Genomic DNA, 14,050 nt, shown 5'->3' on the forward strand with positions numbered 1-14,050 from the left:
GCGCCTTCTCTCCTTTTTCCTTAGATCACTGGGCTCTTTGTCAGTAAATCCTTGTCTTGATTCTGTCCAGACTCTCTCAGGCTTAAAGGCTGAACTGGGGAATTTCGGGAAATGCTGAAATAAGGCAAAAGGAGACAAAAGTTTAAGCTGTCCAAGCTGACAGAGGCCTGGCGGCTGCCTTCTCTTTAACCCTTGCTGACCCTGTCTGTCTCTCTGAGTGCTGGGCTTGCCCCGACACACATACGTCCATGTCTGGGGCCTCTTGTCTTTCTGAGGCGCAGGTAGGATTGGCCCTCCCCTGAGACCCAGCTCAACATCCTTCTCCTCTAATGAGCGTGGCCCAGTCCACACCTGTCCGTGGCTGGGTCACATTAAAGCTAAGTGTAGCAGCATCCCAGACCTGCTGTTCTCTGCATCATGGTGCTCAATCCCAGGCATCTCTTCAGTTTTAGAAAGGACACCCTTATGGAGCGAAGAGTTTTGAAATCCCACCCTATGAGGGCAGGCTAAACGAAGTGTGGTTCTTTATGCTTGAGAAGAGAGGGCATGGTGGGAAGGGAGTGCCTGACAGTGTGGTCCAGTATCTGAAAGGCTGCCCTGCAGAAAGGGGTCAGAAATGCCCTGCTGGGCAACCCAGAGGGCAGGACGAGCATCAGTGGGGGGACGTTCCAAAGAGGCTGATTTCATCTACTTCCTAACAGATGGGACGACCTCCAAAGTAGAGACCCCCGGGTCTACAAACAAGGTCGGGGTAACTCATCCAATTCTGACATTTGGCAATTCTGGGAAAGTTCCACCCCACCCCCAAAGTCAGCCATCAGCAGTCAACCAACTCCAATCTTTTCCTGGATCAAAATGAAGCCCCCAGCCCCCTGCCTGCCACCAAATTCCAGCTACAGAGGGAACCCTGGCCCTGGCCTACTTAAAGGACAGCTAGGGGGCGCCATAGTGCAGGGGCCCAGAGTCAGGAAGACTCATCCTCCTGAGTTCAAATCCAGCCTCAAGCACTCACTAGCTATGTGACCCTGGGCAAGTCACTTCATCCTATTTGCCTCAATTTCCTCATCTGTAAATGTGCTAGAGAAGGAAATGGCAAAGCGCTCAAGTATTTTTGCCAAGAGAATCCCAAATGGCGTCACAAAGAGTCAAACACGATTGAAAAAAAAACAACTGAACAACAATGGATTGATCTACATGATCTCTAATTGGATCTCTGTGATTCTATCTTATAGGAATAGCTTTAGAGGTGGAAGTGATGAGGTCTAGAGGGTTAGGGGTGCTGGGACCCCAAAATCACAACATACAGGTCCTGCCCTAAAATTCGACCCAAGCCTTCTTTTGGCCAAAGACAAGGAGTCTGAACATTAGTGAGCTATTGGCTAGATTCTAAGAATCTGAGCAATGGCTTGATCCTAAGAATCTAAGCATCTTAATGGAGACAAGATGGAGCTTATATACAGAAAGACTATGAGAGGGATCTAGGAGCCCTCTACGAGGTAATACAACTCCAGGGACCTGGACCGGCCAAGGGAGAATGGAGCTTAGATGGAAGTAAGGGTGGGAAGTGGCCTGGGGCCATAGGGAGGTAACAGAATTGGGAGATTGGGTGTAGCCACAATGAAAGGCCAGTTGATGGGGGATTATAGCCTCAGGTGAATGGCCAAAGATTTGGTCAAGTGGGAAAGTCCAGGGCTTTTCCTTTTTTGGGGTCTAGATCCCATTCTCATCCAAAGGAACCTTACAGATAAGGAAACTGAAGCCAAGGGAGGTTGTGACTTGTCCAGGGTCACACTGCTAGGAAGGGTCAGGCATGGGATTTGAACCCAGGGAATCCAGACTCCACATCCAGCCCTCCCAGGTGGACCCCCACTTCTCCTCAAATACTACAGGGGCACTAGCTACAGTTTATATCATGCCTCCAAGTCCACAAAGCTTTGCATACCTGTTATCTCACTGGCACCTCCCAACCACCATTTCATCCCCATTTTACAGATGAGGACACTGAGGCAGGCAGAAGTGAAGTGACCTGCCCAGGGTCCTACAGCCAGTACGTGCCTTCGGCTGGATTTGAACCCAGGATCTCCAGACCCCAGGTCAGACAATGTCACGTCATACACTTGTCACGAGCTTCGCAAACTTTCAAGTGCCATATAAATGCCAGCTGCGGTTATAATTATCACGGTAGTGACAGAGGGACGGAGACAGAGTGCACCGTGGTGGGGGATGGGGGGGACAACAGCTGACCAGTAGCAGCGAGAAGTGCAGGGCCTGACCAGCTTTGATAATGTTCAGGATCAGGGAACTGAGGCAGTCGTGCGGCATTATGGGATATTGAGGGGCATGAGAAAGGAACCGCCCCCTGCACGAAGCACTATGGGATTCAGAGGGGCAGGAGAGGTGGGGGGGGTCGTACTTTTCCGGGGCATTATGGGATACTGGGAGGGAAGGCTGTAATCATCCCCCCCTCCACGCCACGTTCTAAGCGTAAATTGATCCCGCCCCCTCGCCGGATGTCAGTGTTACGCATCGTGGACTCGCCTCTGTCCAATCCCTCTTTAGTCCCTCTAAGGCTGTGACGCATTTCCGGGCCTCGCTTCCCTTTACGGCTCTGCGGCTTCGCCCCGCCCTCCACCTCCCCCTCCTGGAGAGAGACAGCGCGTTTTCCCGCTGTTTTGCGACAGGGCCGGCCGCGCCGTGTCGCTTTACGGCTCCGGGGGCTGCGCGCGCAGCCCTGCTCCCTTCCTGGTGGGCCACGGGAGAGTGGCTGGCGGCGCCGGTACTGGGCCCGGAACCATCCGTCTCCATCGGGACCGGCCGCGGCCTGAGCAGGTGAGCGGCGCCGGCCTCGGAGTCAGGAGACCCGGGAGGACTCCGCGGCGCGTGCGGAGCCAGACTGCTGCGTTCTCCGAAGCTAGCGACCCCAGCCGGGCTTCTTGCCAGGCCTCAGTTTCCCCGCCTGTACGGCTGGACCAGAAAGGGCTTCGTCTGATCACCCTGGGAGCCCCAAGCCCTGACAGCGGTGCTTTGAGGTCCCAAGCCTCCAGCTTCTGTTAAATACGGGGACGCGGTGCCACTGGCCCCACTTTACAGAAGGGGAGACTGAGGTTCCGCGGGCGGGCAGTGACCTTTCCCTCCTCCCCCTCAGGCTTCCTCTCCTGTGCCCATGCCCACCTCCCGGGGATCCTGAGAACGAGCCCCGAAGGGGCACGCTAAACGTCTCCGTCCCCATAAGTTCCGTGTAAATAACGAAGCCACTACCGAGTTTCCCGGGGAATTGAGACGGTGGGCGGCCCGCCCCGGGGATCTGACCCAGGGCTTGGTGCAGCCCTTTGCTCTGGGCATCCCCAGCAGCTGCTGCGCCAGGTCAGGGACGTGGGACCCACTCGTGTTTGTGATGGGCCTTCCCCTCCTTGGGGTCAGTGGCAGGATGAAAACAGGACAAGTGTCAGGGTAGAAGGGTAGTAAGGTTGTACAATTGTAATTTGTCATCGTGGGATACAATCACAACGATAATGTTTTCTTACAGTGTTACAATGTAACAGTGACACGACTTTAGCTTGAAAATGACCAGGTGTGGATTTGTATGCTGTCTCTGAATATGCAGAGACCCTTCAGTTTCTTAGTGCTCGTGGCCCAAATGAAAATGCACCTCAGAGATATATTGTCGTTTGTGAGCAAAGTTAACACCAGAGTCAGGAAGACCTGAGGCCAGATCCAGCCTCAAACACTTCCTAGCTGTGTGACCCTGGGCAGGTCACTTCATCCTGTCTACCTCAGCTTCCATATCTGGAAAATGAGCTGGAGAAGGAAATAACAAACCACTCCAGTATCTTTGCCAAGAAAACCCCAGATGGGGTCACAGAGTCTGAAACGACTGAACACCGAATGTCTTCAGGGAAGGATCCTTTGTGCTCATGCCATGGGTGGGACCTTAGGTGTCATTTCTCTAAGCTCGGCTTCATCAGCTGTAAAATCGGACAGTAATCCCTGTGCTGCCCGCGTTAGTGGTTGTTGAAGTCAGGAAATGCAAGGGAGGTGACTTACAAACCGTAGCCCTGTAGGAGTATGTGACAAAATTCGAGTGTGGTTGGGTTCCTTGGGCCGGGGGGGGGGGGGGGGGATGCAGCTCTTTCCCTTTGAGCTTCTCCACGTTTGGCAGTAATGCTCTGCTTGTCTTTTCAAGGTTTTTAGAAGATGGCCAAATTCATGACTCCGGTGATCCAGGACAACCCCTCAGGCTGGGGTCCCTGTGCGGTCCCGGAACAATTTCGGGACATGCCCTATCAGCCTTTCAGTAAAGGAGATCGGCTGGGAAAGGTAATTGCTGGGTAGCAGGGATTCTGATTTTCGAAGCCTTGCCGAGGCTGGCCGGCTGCACAGGCTGGGGTTTTCGTTCTCTCAGAAGCACAACTCCCGTATTCCTTGTGATGATGCCTGCTGAGACGGGCCGTGACCTTCTGAAAGTCGCTGTGAGAGATGAGATGCTTCCCAAGGCACCGACCCAGTCTTTTGTGTTAGCCAGACTGCTCCGTCTGTCCCTGACTGGGGATTTCTGAGGCAGCCGTCACTTGCTTGGCCCACTGACCCGTGCGTTCTCTCTCTCTCCTTGTCATCCCGATTAGGTTGCAGACTGGACAGGGGCCACCTACCAGGATAAGAGATACACGAGTAAGTGTCGCTGAATTGACTTTCTGAAGTTGGAACTCGGGAAAATGACATGTGAAAAGCATTCGTTGCACTGCGTGAGCCCTGGGTCTCCCCTCCCCGGGGCCTGTCTCTTCATCACTAGGCTAGGGGCCCCAAAGCTCCCTGGCAGCTCTAAGTCAGTGTTCCGTGTGTTGTCTCTTCAGATAAATATTCCTCCCAGTTTGGTGGTGGAAGTCAGTATGCATATTTCCACGAGGAGGATGAGACCAGCTTCCAGCTAGTAGACACTGCCCGGATCCAGAAGACGGCTTACCAGAGGAATAGAATGAGGTTTGCCCAGGTAAGACCAGGCCATCTTGGGGGTCCTGCGGTTGGGGTTCAGGCATTGCTGCAGATCCTGGCCTGTAGGGTTTGGGGTCCATTCATCCACTGAACTTTGGCTTGCCTTGGGAAAAAGTGGCCCATTGGTAATTTCTCACCATGCCAGGGCTCCTTACAGGTAGGGCTGAAAAGGATTTTATTCAGTAAGCATTTGACTTGCTTAGTGGCCAGTCTATGTGACTCTGGCAAGCTGAGTTGTGAGATGGGTGCCAGCCTGCCCTGGTGGAGGGACTTTTCACCCCTGAAGTCACAGGTTCAGTCCAAACCCAAAATGGTGGATAGTAATAACATTCCATCACAGTTGGGTCATGTTGGATGTTGTAGCCTGGCCTCAACCACATTCCCATAAAATGGTGTCCATGGATGGGTGGAGACACGGGCGGAGAGGGAGCTGGCTGGACCTGCCCTGACTTGGGGGGGGGGCATCTCATGCACTTGAAGCCCAGAGAGTTCATTTTAATGGTTTGAAAGTAGAAACCTTTAGCAATTTCAATCGTACTTCGCCCCTGTTCTGTATATAATTTGACTCGTGGGGGGGGCGGGGCTGATGTTACTGCCATTGAGTCTGCAGTCATTGGGCCAGCGGTCTGTTCCTTGGTTCCCCGAGAACAGCCATGAATTAGGGTAAATGGCACAGGAACAGCTTTGAAAACTCCGCCAGTCTGCCCTTTGATGCTACTTCCTCCTGAGGTTGGTGGGCCTTTGTTCCTGTTGCCCAGTTAATTCCACATGGTGGCTTTTACCGACCAGATGGTCCAGCGCGCTGCATCATTGCTTTTAAAGCGGCCGAAGAAGACACTCAGACGAGACCCACTGCAGCTGCTTGGGACACAGGGGGTGGGGGTGTCCACACCTGCACCCCCAGGCGCCAGGCTCACTTTTAGGGCTGTGGCATTTGTCCGGGGAGGTGGTGGCCCTAGGCCTTCTTGGACCCTGTCTCATGTGGCCTTCCTCTCTTCATGGTCCTCAGCGGAATCTTCGGAGGGACAAGGACCGTCGAAACATGTTGCAGTTCAACCTTCAGACCTTGCCCAAGAGCGCCAAGCAGAAAGAAAGGTAAGGGCCTGTTCTCCCCATGGTGGACTGTGCCATCGAGTGCCTGAAGCAGAAGCCAGGGCACGCCTGCTCCCCCAGGCTGGATGCTCCTGCGGTCATCTCGGGATTTGCTCCCCTGCAGTCACCCTAGGGAAGCAGAGAAGAAACCATGTGTGTGATGGCTGCCCCGCCCGGGCGCTGAGGCGTGTTCCTCATCTTCCCCAGCGAGGCTTTGACCTCAGCTTTCTACTGGTTGTCCCACTGACAAAGACGCAGGGGAAACATCAGGGCTCTCAGAGCTTTGCTGGAGAGAAAAGTCATCCGTTCGTTCTGAGGAGCAGGCCAGCCCCAGGGACACCTCCTTCTGCTAAAGCTGCATTCTCTTTGGCTTTTCAGAGACCGCATACGTCTGCAAAAGAAGTTCCAGAAGCAGTTTGGAGTCAGGCAGAAATGGGACCAGAAATCCCAGGTAGGAGCCGTCCCTGGGCTGGGGTGGGGCACCCGCTTCCCGTCTCCCTCCCAGGGTCCCCCCTCGGCCCGTGGAGAGAGGCCTTGGCCTCGCAGGGGCTCGCGTGTCAGTTAGCCGGCCTCGGTGTGCGCACTCCTTTTTCTTTCCCGTGACTTGCCTCCACAGAAGCCTCGGGATTCTTCCGTCGAGGTTAGGAGTGACTGGGAAGTCAAGGAGGAGATGGATTTTCCTCAGTTGATGAAGATGCGTTACTTGGAGGTGTCCGAGCCGCAGGACATGTGAGTGGCCCCTCCGCGCGGGGGGAGGGGGGGGGCTGACCCTGCGGCCCACTGACCGCCCGTCTCCGCCTCGCCTTCTCACACCTGCAGCGAGTGCTGTGGGGCCCTGGAGTATTACGACAAAGCCTTCGACCGGATCACCACGAGGAACGAGAAGCCTCTGCGGAGCATCAAGCGCATTTTCCACACCGTCACCACGACAGATGACCCCGTCATCCGCAAGGTGCTTCCCTTGGTTTCTGCTCCTCGGCCGCTTCTGCATGTCAGCGGGCGCCAGCTTAGCCCGTAGTGTGACTGACCTTTGACTGTTTTCCCGGCAGCTCGCAAAGACTCAGGGCAACGTGTTCGCCACAGACGCCATCCTGGCCACGCTGATGAGCTGCACCCGCTCTGTCTATTCCTGGGACATTGTCGTCCAGAGGGTCGGGTCCAAGCTCTTTTTTGACAAGAGGGACAACTCGGACTTTGGTGAGTTTTCCTATTTGGACGTTGGTCCAGAAGGATCCCCTTGGTTAGTTCAGGTCTGTCATCTGTCACCCTGCGCCTTCGTTACCTGCTGTGAGCAAGGTAGCCTTGGAGGGGGTGGGAAAGGGCATGTGCGGTGCCCTGCACCGACCGGGGGCTTCTGCTCCCGCCTTGCCCGGTTCCAATGCCTTGGGGAGAGAGGCTCGCTCTGGGAGGTGAGGCAGGCCCCCGTCTACCTGCCCAGAGCGTCTCAACCTTCCTGTTCCCCTCGTAGACCTCCTGACTGTGAGCGAAACTGCCAACGAGCCCCCTCAGGATGAAGGCAACTCCTTCAACTCACCCCGTAACCTTGCCATGGAGGCCACCTACATCAATCACAACTTCTCCCAGCAGTGCCTGAGAATGGTGAGAAAGCAGAGAAATCGTCCCACCTGAGCCCTTTATAAACATGGCCAGAGACTGCAGCGTGTGTCCGGGCCTCTCTGGGGGGTACCAGGCTGGGTCTGGCCTCTGTGGGGGGGGATGTGCCACCCTCTCCTCCCCTCATTGTTCTGCCACCGGCCTTAGAGCACGTTCACTACGTCTTCTGAATTCTGCGCAGGGAAAGGAGAGATACAAGTTTCCCAACCCAAATCCCTTCGTGGAGGACGACATGGACAAGAATGAAATTGCCTCAGTGGCATACCGGTACGGCATCTTTGTTTGGGGCAGACGTGATCCACGGGGCCCAGGGCAGGAGGCTGGGGCGGGGGCCAGGTGCTGAGTCTTCTTTCTGCCCCTCCCAGATATCGCAGGTGGAAACTTGGGGACGACATCGACCTCATTGTGCGCTGTGAGCACGACGGCGTGATGACGGGGGCCAACGGGGAGGTGTCCTTCATCAACATCAAGACCCTCAATGAGTGGGATTCCAGGGTGAGCGCTGTGGCGGCCCCGCGCAGCCCGCCCTCCTCGTGCCTCTTCACTGCCTGCAGAGTGAGCCGGCATTCTGTGCCAGCCTTGGCCTTTGGCCCACGGCTCTGGCTTCGTGGCCGCTCTGAATCCCTGCTGCCCGCTCTCTGCTCCTTTCTTGCCTTCCACGGGCCCCTTGTCACCATCTCGAGTCGGTGTCTTTGAGCCTCAGTCTTTATTTTTCTCCCATAGTAGCTTGGTCTGAAAGCCTTGTCTGCCGCCTGGCAGCCTCCCCTCCCGTGCCTTGGTTTCCTTTCTCCCAGCTTCATTACTGACCCGGTCTGGCCACGCCTATCTAAGGAATGCTTCCTCCCTTGTTCCTCCCTCTCATGGTCCCAGGTGACGGCCGCCGCCCTCCGTGCCAGCTGCCTTGGCCTCCCCGCCCTGCTCTAGGTTACAGTAGCTGCCGCCGCTGCCAGACCTCACTGGCTCTCTACAGGAAAGGGCTCCTCTGCTGCCCCCTCACTTGTTGCTTGGAGGGACGTGCCACAAGCTGATGTGGAAGCTGTGGTTCCCTTGCCTGGACACCTTCTCTTAGAACTGGCCTAGAACACCCCAGGAAGAGGGGGTGAGAAATAACACGGCAGCCCGCTCACTTCTTAGTGCCCGCGGGCAACCCTCTGTCCATCCCTCGCTGAGGTTGATGACCGTGCCATGCTCTGAGGATATAAAAAAAGGCAATCCCGCCTCACACCCCCAAGGAGCTTACATTCTAATAGGGAGACCACAGGATAGATCAGAGCAGACAAGATGAATCCAGAGTAGGGGGAAGGTAGCCTTGGGAAAGCTGGGGGACAGAGACCCCCAGAAAGGCTTCCTGAGAGAGGCAGACCAGGGGGACCAGTAAGTGTGACGTCTGGCTTGCAGCGTGCCTGCGAAGATAGGAAGAAGCCAGGCTGGGGAGAGCAGAGCTGCCTAAAAGAATCCAGGGGAGAGATTCTCAGCCAGGGTGGCAGCTGTCTGAAAGGAGCAAAGCGTTTGTATGGGACAGGTGGTGTAGGGAGAGAGATCGCAGGATTCAGAACTGATGGGATACACAGGATGATTAGAGGAGATGAGGCCGCACGATTGGCATCTGAGTGTCTGGAAGGGGAGCCTTTATGTAGCGCCTCCATGTGCCAGGCACTGTGCTCTGTCTTATTATAAATGTGATCTCTTTTGATCGACAGCCCTGTGAGGTAGATGCTATTATTCCTGTTTTATAGTTGAAGAAACAGAGGTCAGGTGGCTTGCCCAGGGTCACACAGCTAGAGTCTGAGGCCTGGTTTGAACTGGGGACTTCCAGACTTTAGGCCCAGTGTTCTGTCCACTGCATTGCCGGCTGCCAGCTGTTTTAAGTTGGGAGATGTTGGATTCTGAATGCCTACAGGACATAAAGTTTGAGGTGTCCACCAGACAGCTGGTACTGTGGGACTGGATAAATAGATCTGGGAATCTGAAAAGATGATCATTGGACCCAGGGGGTCCAACAAGATCCCTAAGTAAGAGAGCAGAGAGGAGAAAGCCCAAGGCAGCCTTGAGCACGTCCACAGTCCGCAGGTGAGAGTGAGGCCGACTGTCTCCAGAAACAGAGGACCAATTGGGCAGCCTCCAGCCAGGGCAGGGTTGGGAAAACAAAGGCTGCACAGAAGCCTGAAAGGCTGAGGATTGGGAAAAGATCGTTGGGTTTGGGTGGAAAGATGAGATTGGGACAGGGGAAAGAGTCAGCCTGACTGATCAGAGAGGGGAGCAAACACGGGCAGGACAAGAGTCACCCACAGCGTGTTTGTGATCAAATGAGGTCACATTTGTTAAGCCCTTAGCAGAGTGCCCAGCATGGGGTCTATGAATGCTGTATCCCTTCCCCTCCTGTGTAGGGAACAGGGGAGTAGACGGCGAGCCGTTGAGGCTGTAAGTTGGGAGTTTCTTCCCCAGAAGGAGTTTTCTACCAGTGGCCTCACACCCGCCCCATTTAGGCAGAGGTGGTAGGCACTTTGTCCAGCATCCCATGTGCCTTCCTTATTGTTCAGTAAGGTCACTGCTCCAGACTCGTTCAGGGTCCGAGCCCCTGTGGTTGATGCACATCCTGCTGCCTGCTCACTGATTCTGCCCCGGAGGTCATCCTGCAGTGACCCTCCTGGCCACCTAATCTCATTGGGTTTTTTCTTGCCTTCTCTACCCCCACGTGGCATCTGACCATCCACCCTACCCCCACAGGCCAGTGTGATGCCAGAATAGCCTGCTTTCCCTCATACCTCCCTCCACTCTCCCCTGTGGTCTGTGACCATTGGGGTCACTTCTAATTCCATCCTGCCCGTCGCCACGCTGATCGGTGTTATCATCCGTCATTTCTTCAGTCAGTCCTCCTGCTGTCCACTGGCTCCATGCTGTGTCACTAGCTCTGCCTTGTCTCCCTCCACTGCCATGGATGGAGCGTGTTGACCTTGCCCTTTATGTCAGTAGAGGCCACTAGAGACCTGGGCTGTTGTCCTCCTAACAGGTTCTATGGTACTTGGCTTCAAGGCCTTGCCCAGCTTAGGTCAACCCTATGCACAAGTGATGGGCGGTTACCCACAGCCTGTGCCCAGTCCTCTCATCCTGGCATTCTGGGCCTTCCAGAAAGCCCCAAACCTCCCTTTGGGGCTCATCACCAGCTCTCAAGGGAAGCCTGCTGATCCAGCCCTCGTCCCCTGAGTACCCCTTCCCTGCCCATTCTGTCTGTGAGGATCTCCTCAGGGCGCCTGGCTTCTGCCCCAGTGAGGTGATGCCCTGTATGTAACTAGCGCATCCCACTGGGCAGTGGGAAGCTCACCCTCTGCCCTGGTCAGGTTGTGTACGTGGCAGGTGCTTGGTCATTGGCAGACAACTGCCTGGGCTGTGTCAGTGTCTGGTTTCTTTCTTCCCCTTTGGGATTTTGAGCCCTTCTGGGTCCCTCCCACCTGCCCGTTCCCTCCAGGGCAGTGAGCTGGTGTAGGTGGGAAGGGAGCCCCAGGATACTGACAGCCCGCCGGTGGCTCTGCTTTCCCTCGGCAGCACTGCAATGGCGTGGACTGGCGGCAGAAGCTGGACTCCCAGCGGGGGGCGGTCATCGCCACGGAGCTGAAAAACAACAGCTACAAGCTGGCGCGCTGGACCTGCTGCGCGCTACTGGCCGGGTCCGAGTACCTCAAGCTCGGGTGAGTTGGATGGCGAAAGGGTGCGGGCACCCGTTAGCGAAGGCTGCCACGAGCTCCTCGCGCCCTAACAGTGCCCCCGCCCCGTGTCTCCACAGGTACGTGTCCCGCTACCACGTCAAAGACTCGGCTCGTCACGTCATCCTGGGCACCCAGCAGTTCAAGCCCAACGAGTTCGCCAGCCAGATCAACCTGAGCGTGGAGAACGCCTGGGGCATCCTGCGCTGCGTGATCGACATCTGCATGAAGCTGGAGGAGGGCAAGTACCTCATCCTCAAAGACCCCAACAAGCAGGTGATCCGCGTCTACAGCCTGCCCGACGGCACCTTCAGCTCCGACGAGGACGACGACAATGAGGACGAGGAGGAGGAAGAGGAAGGTGCGGGCTCCCCCAGAGGCCACGGACACCATGTCCTGCCTTTGCTTAGCGTAGCTCGTGTCTCTGGTACCAGGCCATCCGTGGCGGGGGGGGGGGGGGCGCTGGGCTGGGGGACCCCTGGGGCTGATGCTGGGCCTTAGGCTACAGCCTGCGAGGCCACGGGTAGCCCGCCCGGACAGGCGTACTCGAGGTCCTCTCTGAGAGCCACGGCGTGGCGGGGGGTAGCTCTGGGCCAGCAGGGAGGGCGTCTGGGCAGACAAACCCCTGGATGTGGTGGAACTCAGGTCAGCAGCCCTTGAGATAAAAGCAGGTGTCAGCTGAGTCACTGACCACCCAGCGTGGGACTAAAAGGAAATGTGCCCCCCATCGAGAGGGGGCCCAGTGGGGTTGCTTGGGGCCCTTGCTGTTTGCTTACGACCCTGCTCCCTCTCTTTTAGAGGAAGAAGCGTGAGCGGGATGCACGTCCCTGCAGATCTTCATTCCTCCTTGCCTGGAGGGGACTGGAGGATGCCATCGTGATTGGTCTTGTCCACACAAGCTGAAGTTTCATAGGTGAAATAAAGGAGAAATCTAATTAATCTGTTTGCTCTGGGTGCCGATGGACTGTGCAGTCGTGAAGGTCCACAGGGAGCGCCCCCGGTCTGAGGGGAGAGCTTCACCTGAAAGAGAGGCTGCCGTGGCTGGCGGATTTATTGCCCTGCAGCCACCCCTCCCCACCTTAACCCCAACGTAAGGCAGGCCGGCCTGTTGGCAGAGGGAAGCCTTTGAGCATTCAGTCCTCGCCCATCCTGTCGTTGTCCCCCCCCAAGATGAGGGCAGGGGCTCCACCAGCCCTGATGCTGCCATAATGGGAGGAAAAAGCCACGCAGGCCACGTGAGCATGAGCTTCCTTGTGTCTGGGAAGGTGGGCAACAGCCGCCCAACCGATGTCCAGCATGGAGCATAGAGGGAAGGAGTGTTCCTGGACGTGGAATAGCGAGACCTAAGCGTGAATCTGCTCCTGCAACTCCTGATAACCAGAGGATTTTAAAGCATTCTCTGGGTCTCTCAGGCCAAGCCTCGGTTTCCTTGTCTGTGGAATGGGTGACCTTCATGTGGTCCTTTGAGGCGTACAAAGTATCTAGCTCCTGACTAACCCCATGAGTGTAAGCAGTGCCCAGAGGAAGGAGCCCAGACAGAATCCCGTGGGGTGACAAACAGGCTAATGAGCAGACCTTGACAGACCTGTCTTGGCCTTTCAGGAGGTCCTGATGAGCACACCTGTGGGCCCCAGGCTGGCAGCCAGGGTTACCCATTGGCCAGGCGCCAGGTTGGGCAGTAGAGGGATGATGAGAGGGAGGGGCAACAAAGATAGCTGGGGGCTTTCCGTGTCATTAAGTCACCTCTGCCAGGCTGGGCTTGCTCACCGTAACAAGGTGGAGGTCCTCTGCTTCCTGTGATTAAGCAAGTGAATTTAGAAGCTGCCGTTCACCGCTCTGGGCCCTGCAATCAGAATGTAGAATCACCCCTCCAGTGGAATCCTGTCAAACTGATTACTACAGGTTGGAATTAAATAGGGGTCCATATCATCGTCTGTCACACACCAAGGAGCCATCGGGGCCATCAGGAGGTTCTTATGCTCAGCCCAAAGCTCTCCTTTCACCTTTCCAGCTGCTCCCAATTCCATCCTCAGGTTCCCTGTGGAACAGCTGACAGTCCCTCTTCCGGTGCCTGGGGACAGCTCTCGCTCCGCCCCATCTCCCAAGGCTCCGGGCACCTGCTTCCTGCCAGCTGATGGATGGCTGGGCCTCTACTCTTCCCATCTACTGATTCTTCCTCTTACCTCCTTCCCCATCTTTGCCTCATCCAGGCCCTACCCCTGGCCCTGGCTCTGCACTAGGTCTGAGCCTGGTTTTTTCCTAGGTAAAATCAGGATAAAATGCATGGAGTTATCTGCTCCTGTGTCTTATCTGCCCCTTCCCGGAGCTGGCCACGTGAGAGCAGGTGCCCACGAACAAAGGCTGGTGGGACAGATGGCTCTGCATGGGTGGAGGATCCTGAGTTTAAATCCTGACTCTGCTGTCTGTAACCATGGTGGTCTCAGCCAGTGTTTGTTGGGGTCCTCTGACCCTGGTAACACCCTTAGCAGAATGCCTAAAATAAAATCAGGTGATGAAAGAAACCAAGGACGTTAAAAGACAGTCAGAAGCACCAGGGTCATAGTCCAGGTTAGAAGCTTCCAATTCTAAAGTCAAATCGAACTTTGGAGCCTGAGACATGACGGGGGGGGGGGGGAGGGGGGGTGTCCCTTCCA

At 56.0% G+C, this 14,050-nt stretch overlaps 1 protein-coding gene across 1 annotated transcript; it reads left to right on the plus strand.

Annotated features, from left to right (window-relative positions):
• Positions 1–2,736: 2,736 nt before the first annotated feature.
• EIF3D (eukaryotic translation initiation factor 3 subunit D) lies at positions 2,737–12,335 on the plus strand. Its single transcript, XM_027873325.1, has 15 exons — positions 2,737–2,829; positions 4,184–4,317; positions 4,623–4,668; positions 4,851–4,987; positions 5,999–6,084; positions 6,460–6,532; positions 6,698–6,810; positions 6,901–7,033; positions 7,131–7,278; positions 7,550–7,680; positions 7,877–7,962; positions 8,061–8,190; positions 11,239–11,381; positions 11,477–11,757; positions 12,195–12,335. Exons 2-15 carry the CDS (start codon positions 4,195–4,197, stop codon positions 12,206–12,208), a joined length of 1,644 nt encoding a protein of 547 aa, XP_027729126.1. The 5' UTR covers positions 2,737–2,829; positions 4,184–4,194; the 3' UTR covers positions 12,209–12,335.
• The last annotated feature ends 1,715 nt before the right edge of the window (positions 12,336–14,050 follow it).

Source organism: Vombatus ursinus, unplaced genomic scaffold (genome assembly GCF_900497805.2).
Source record: "Vombatus ursinus unplaced genomic scaffold, bare-nosed wombat genome assembly UNPS02003292.1, whole genome shotgun sequence".
NCBI classification, from domain to species: domain Eukaryota; kingdom Metazoa; phylum Chordata; class Mammalia; order Diprotodontia; family Vombatidae; genus Vombatus; species Vombatus ursinus.

Bases quoted from the DNA above. Each gene is read 5' to 3' on its own strand.
- EIF3D (XM_027873325.1), top strand. From the start codon at position 4,195: ATGGCCAAATTCATGACTCCGGTGATCCAGGACAACCCCTCAGGCTGG. The intron at 7,963-8,060 runs GTACGGCATCTT...TGCCCCTCCCAG, and splicing joins ATTGCCTCAGTGGCATACCG to ATATCGCAGGTGGAAACTTG. The intron at 11,382-11,476 runs GTGAGTTGGATG...GTGTCTCCACAG, and splicing joins TCCGAGTACCTCAAGCTCGG to GTACGTGTCCCGCTACCACG.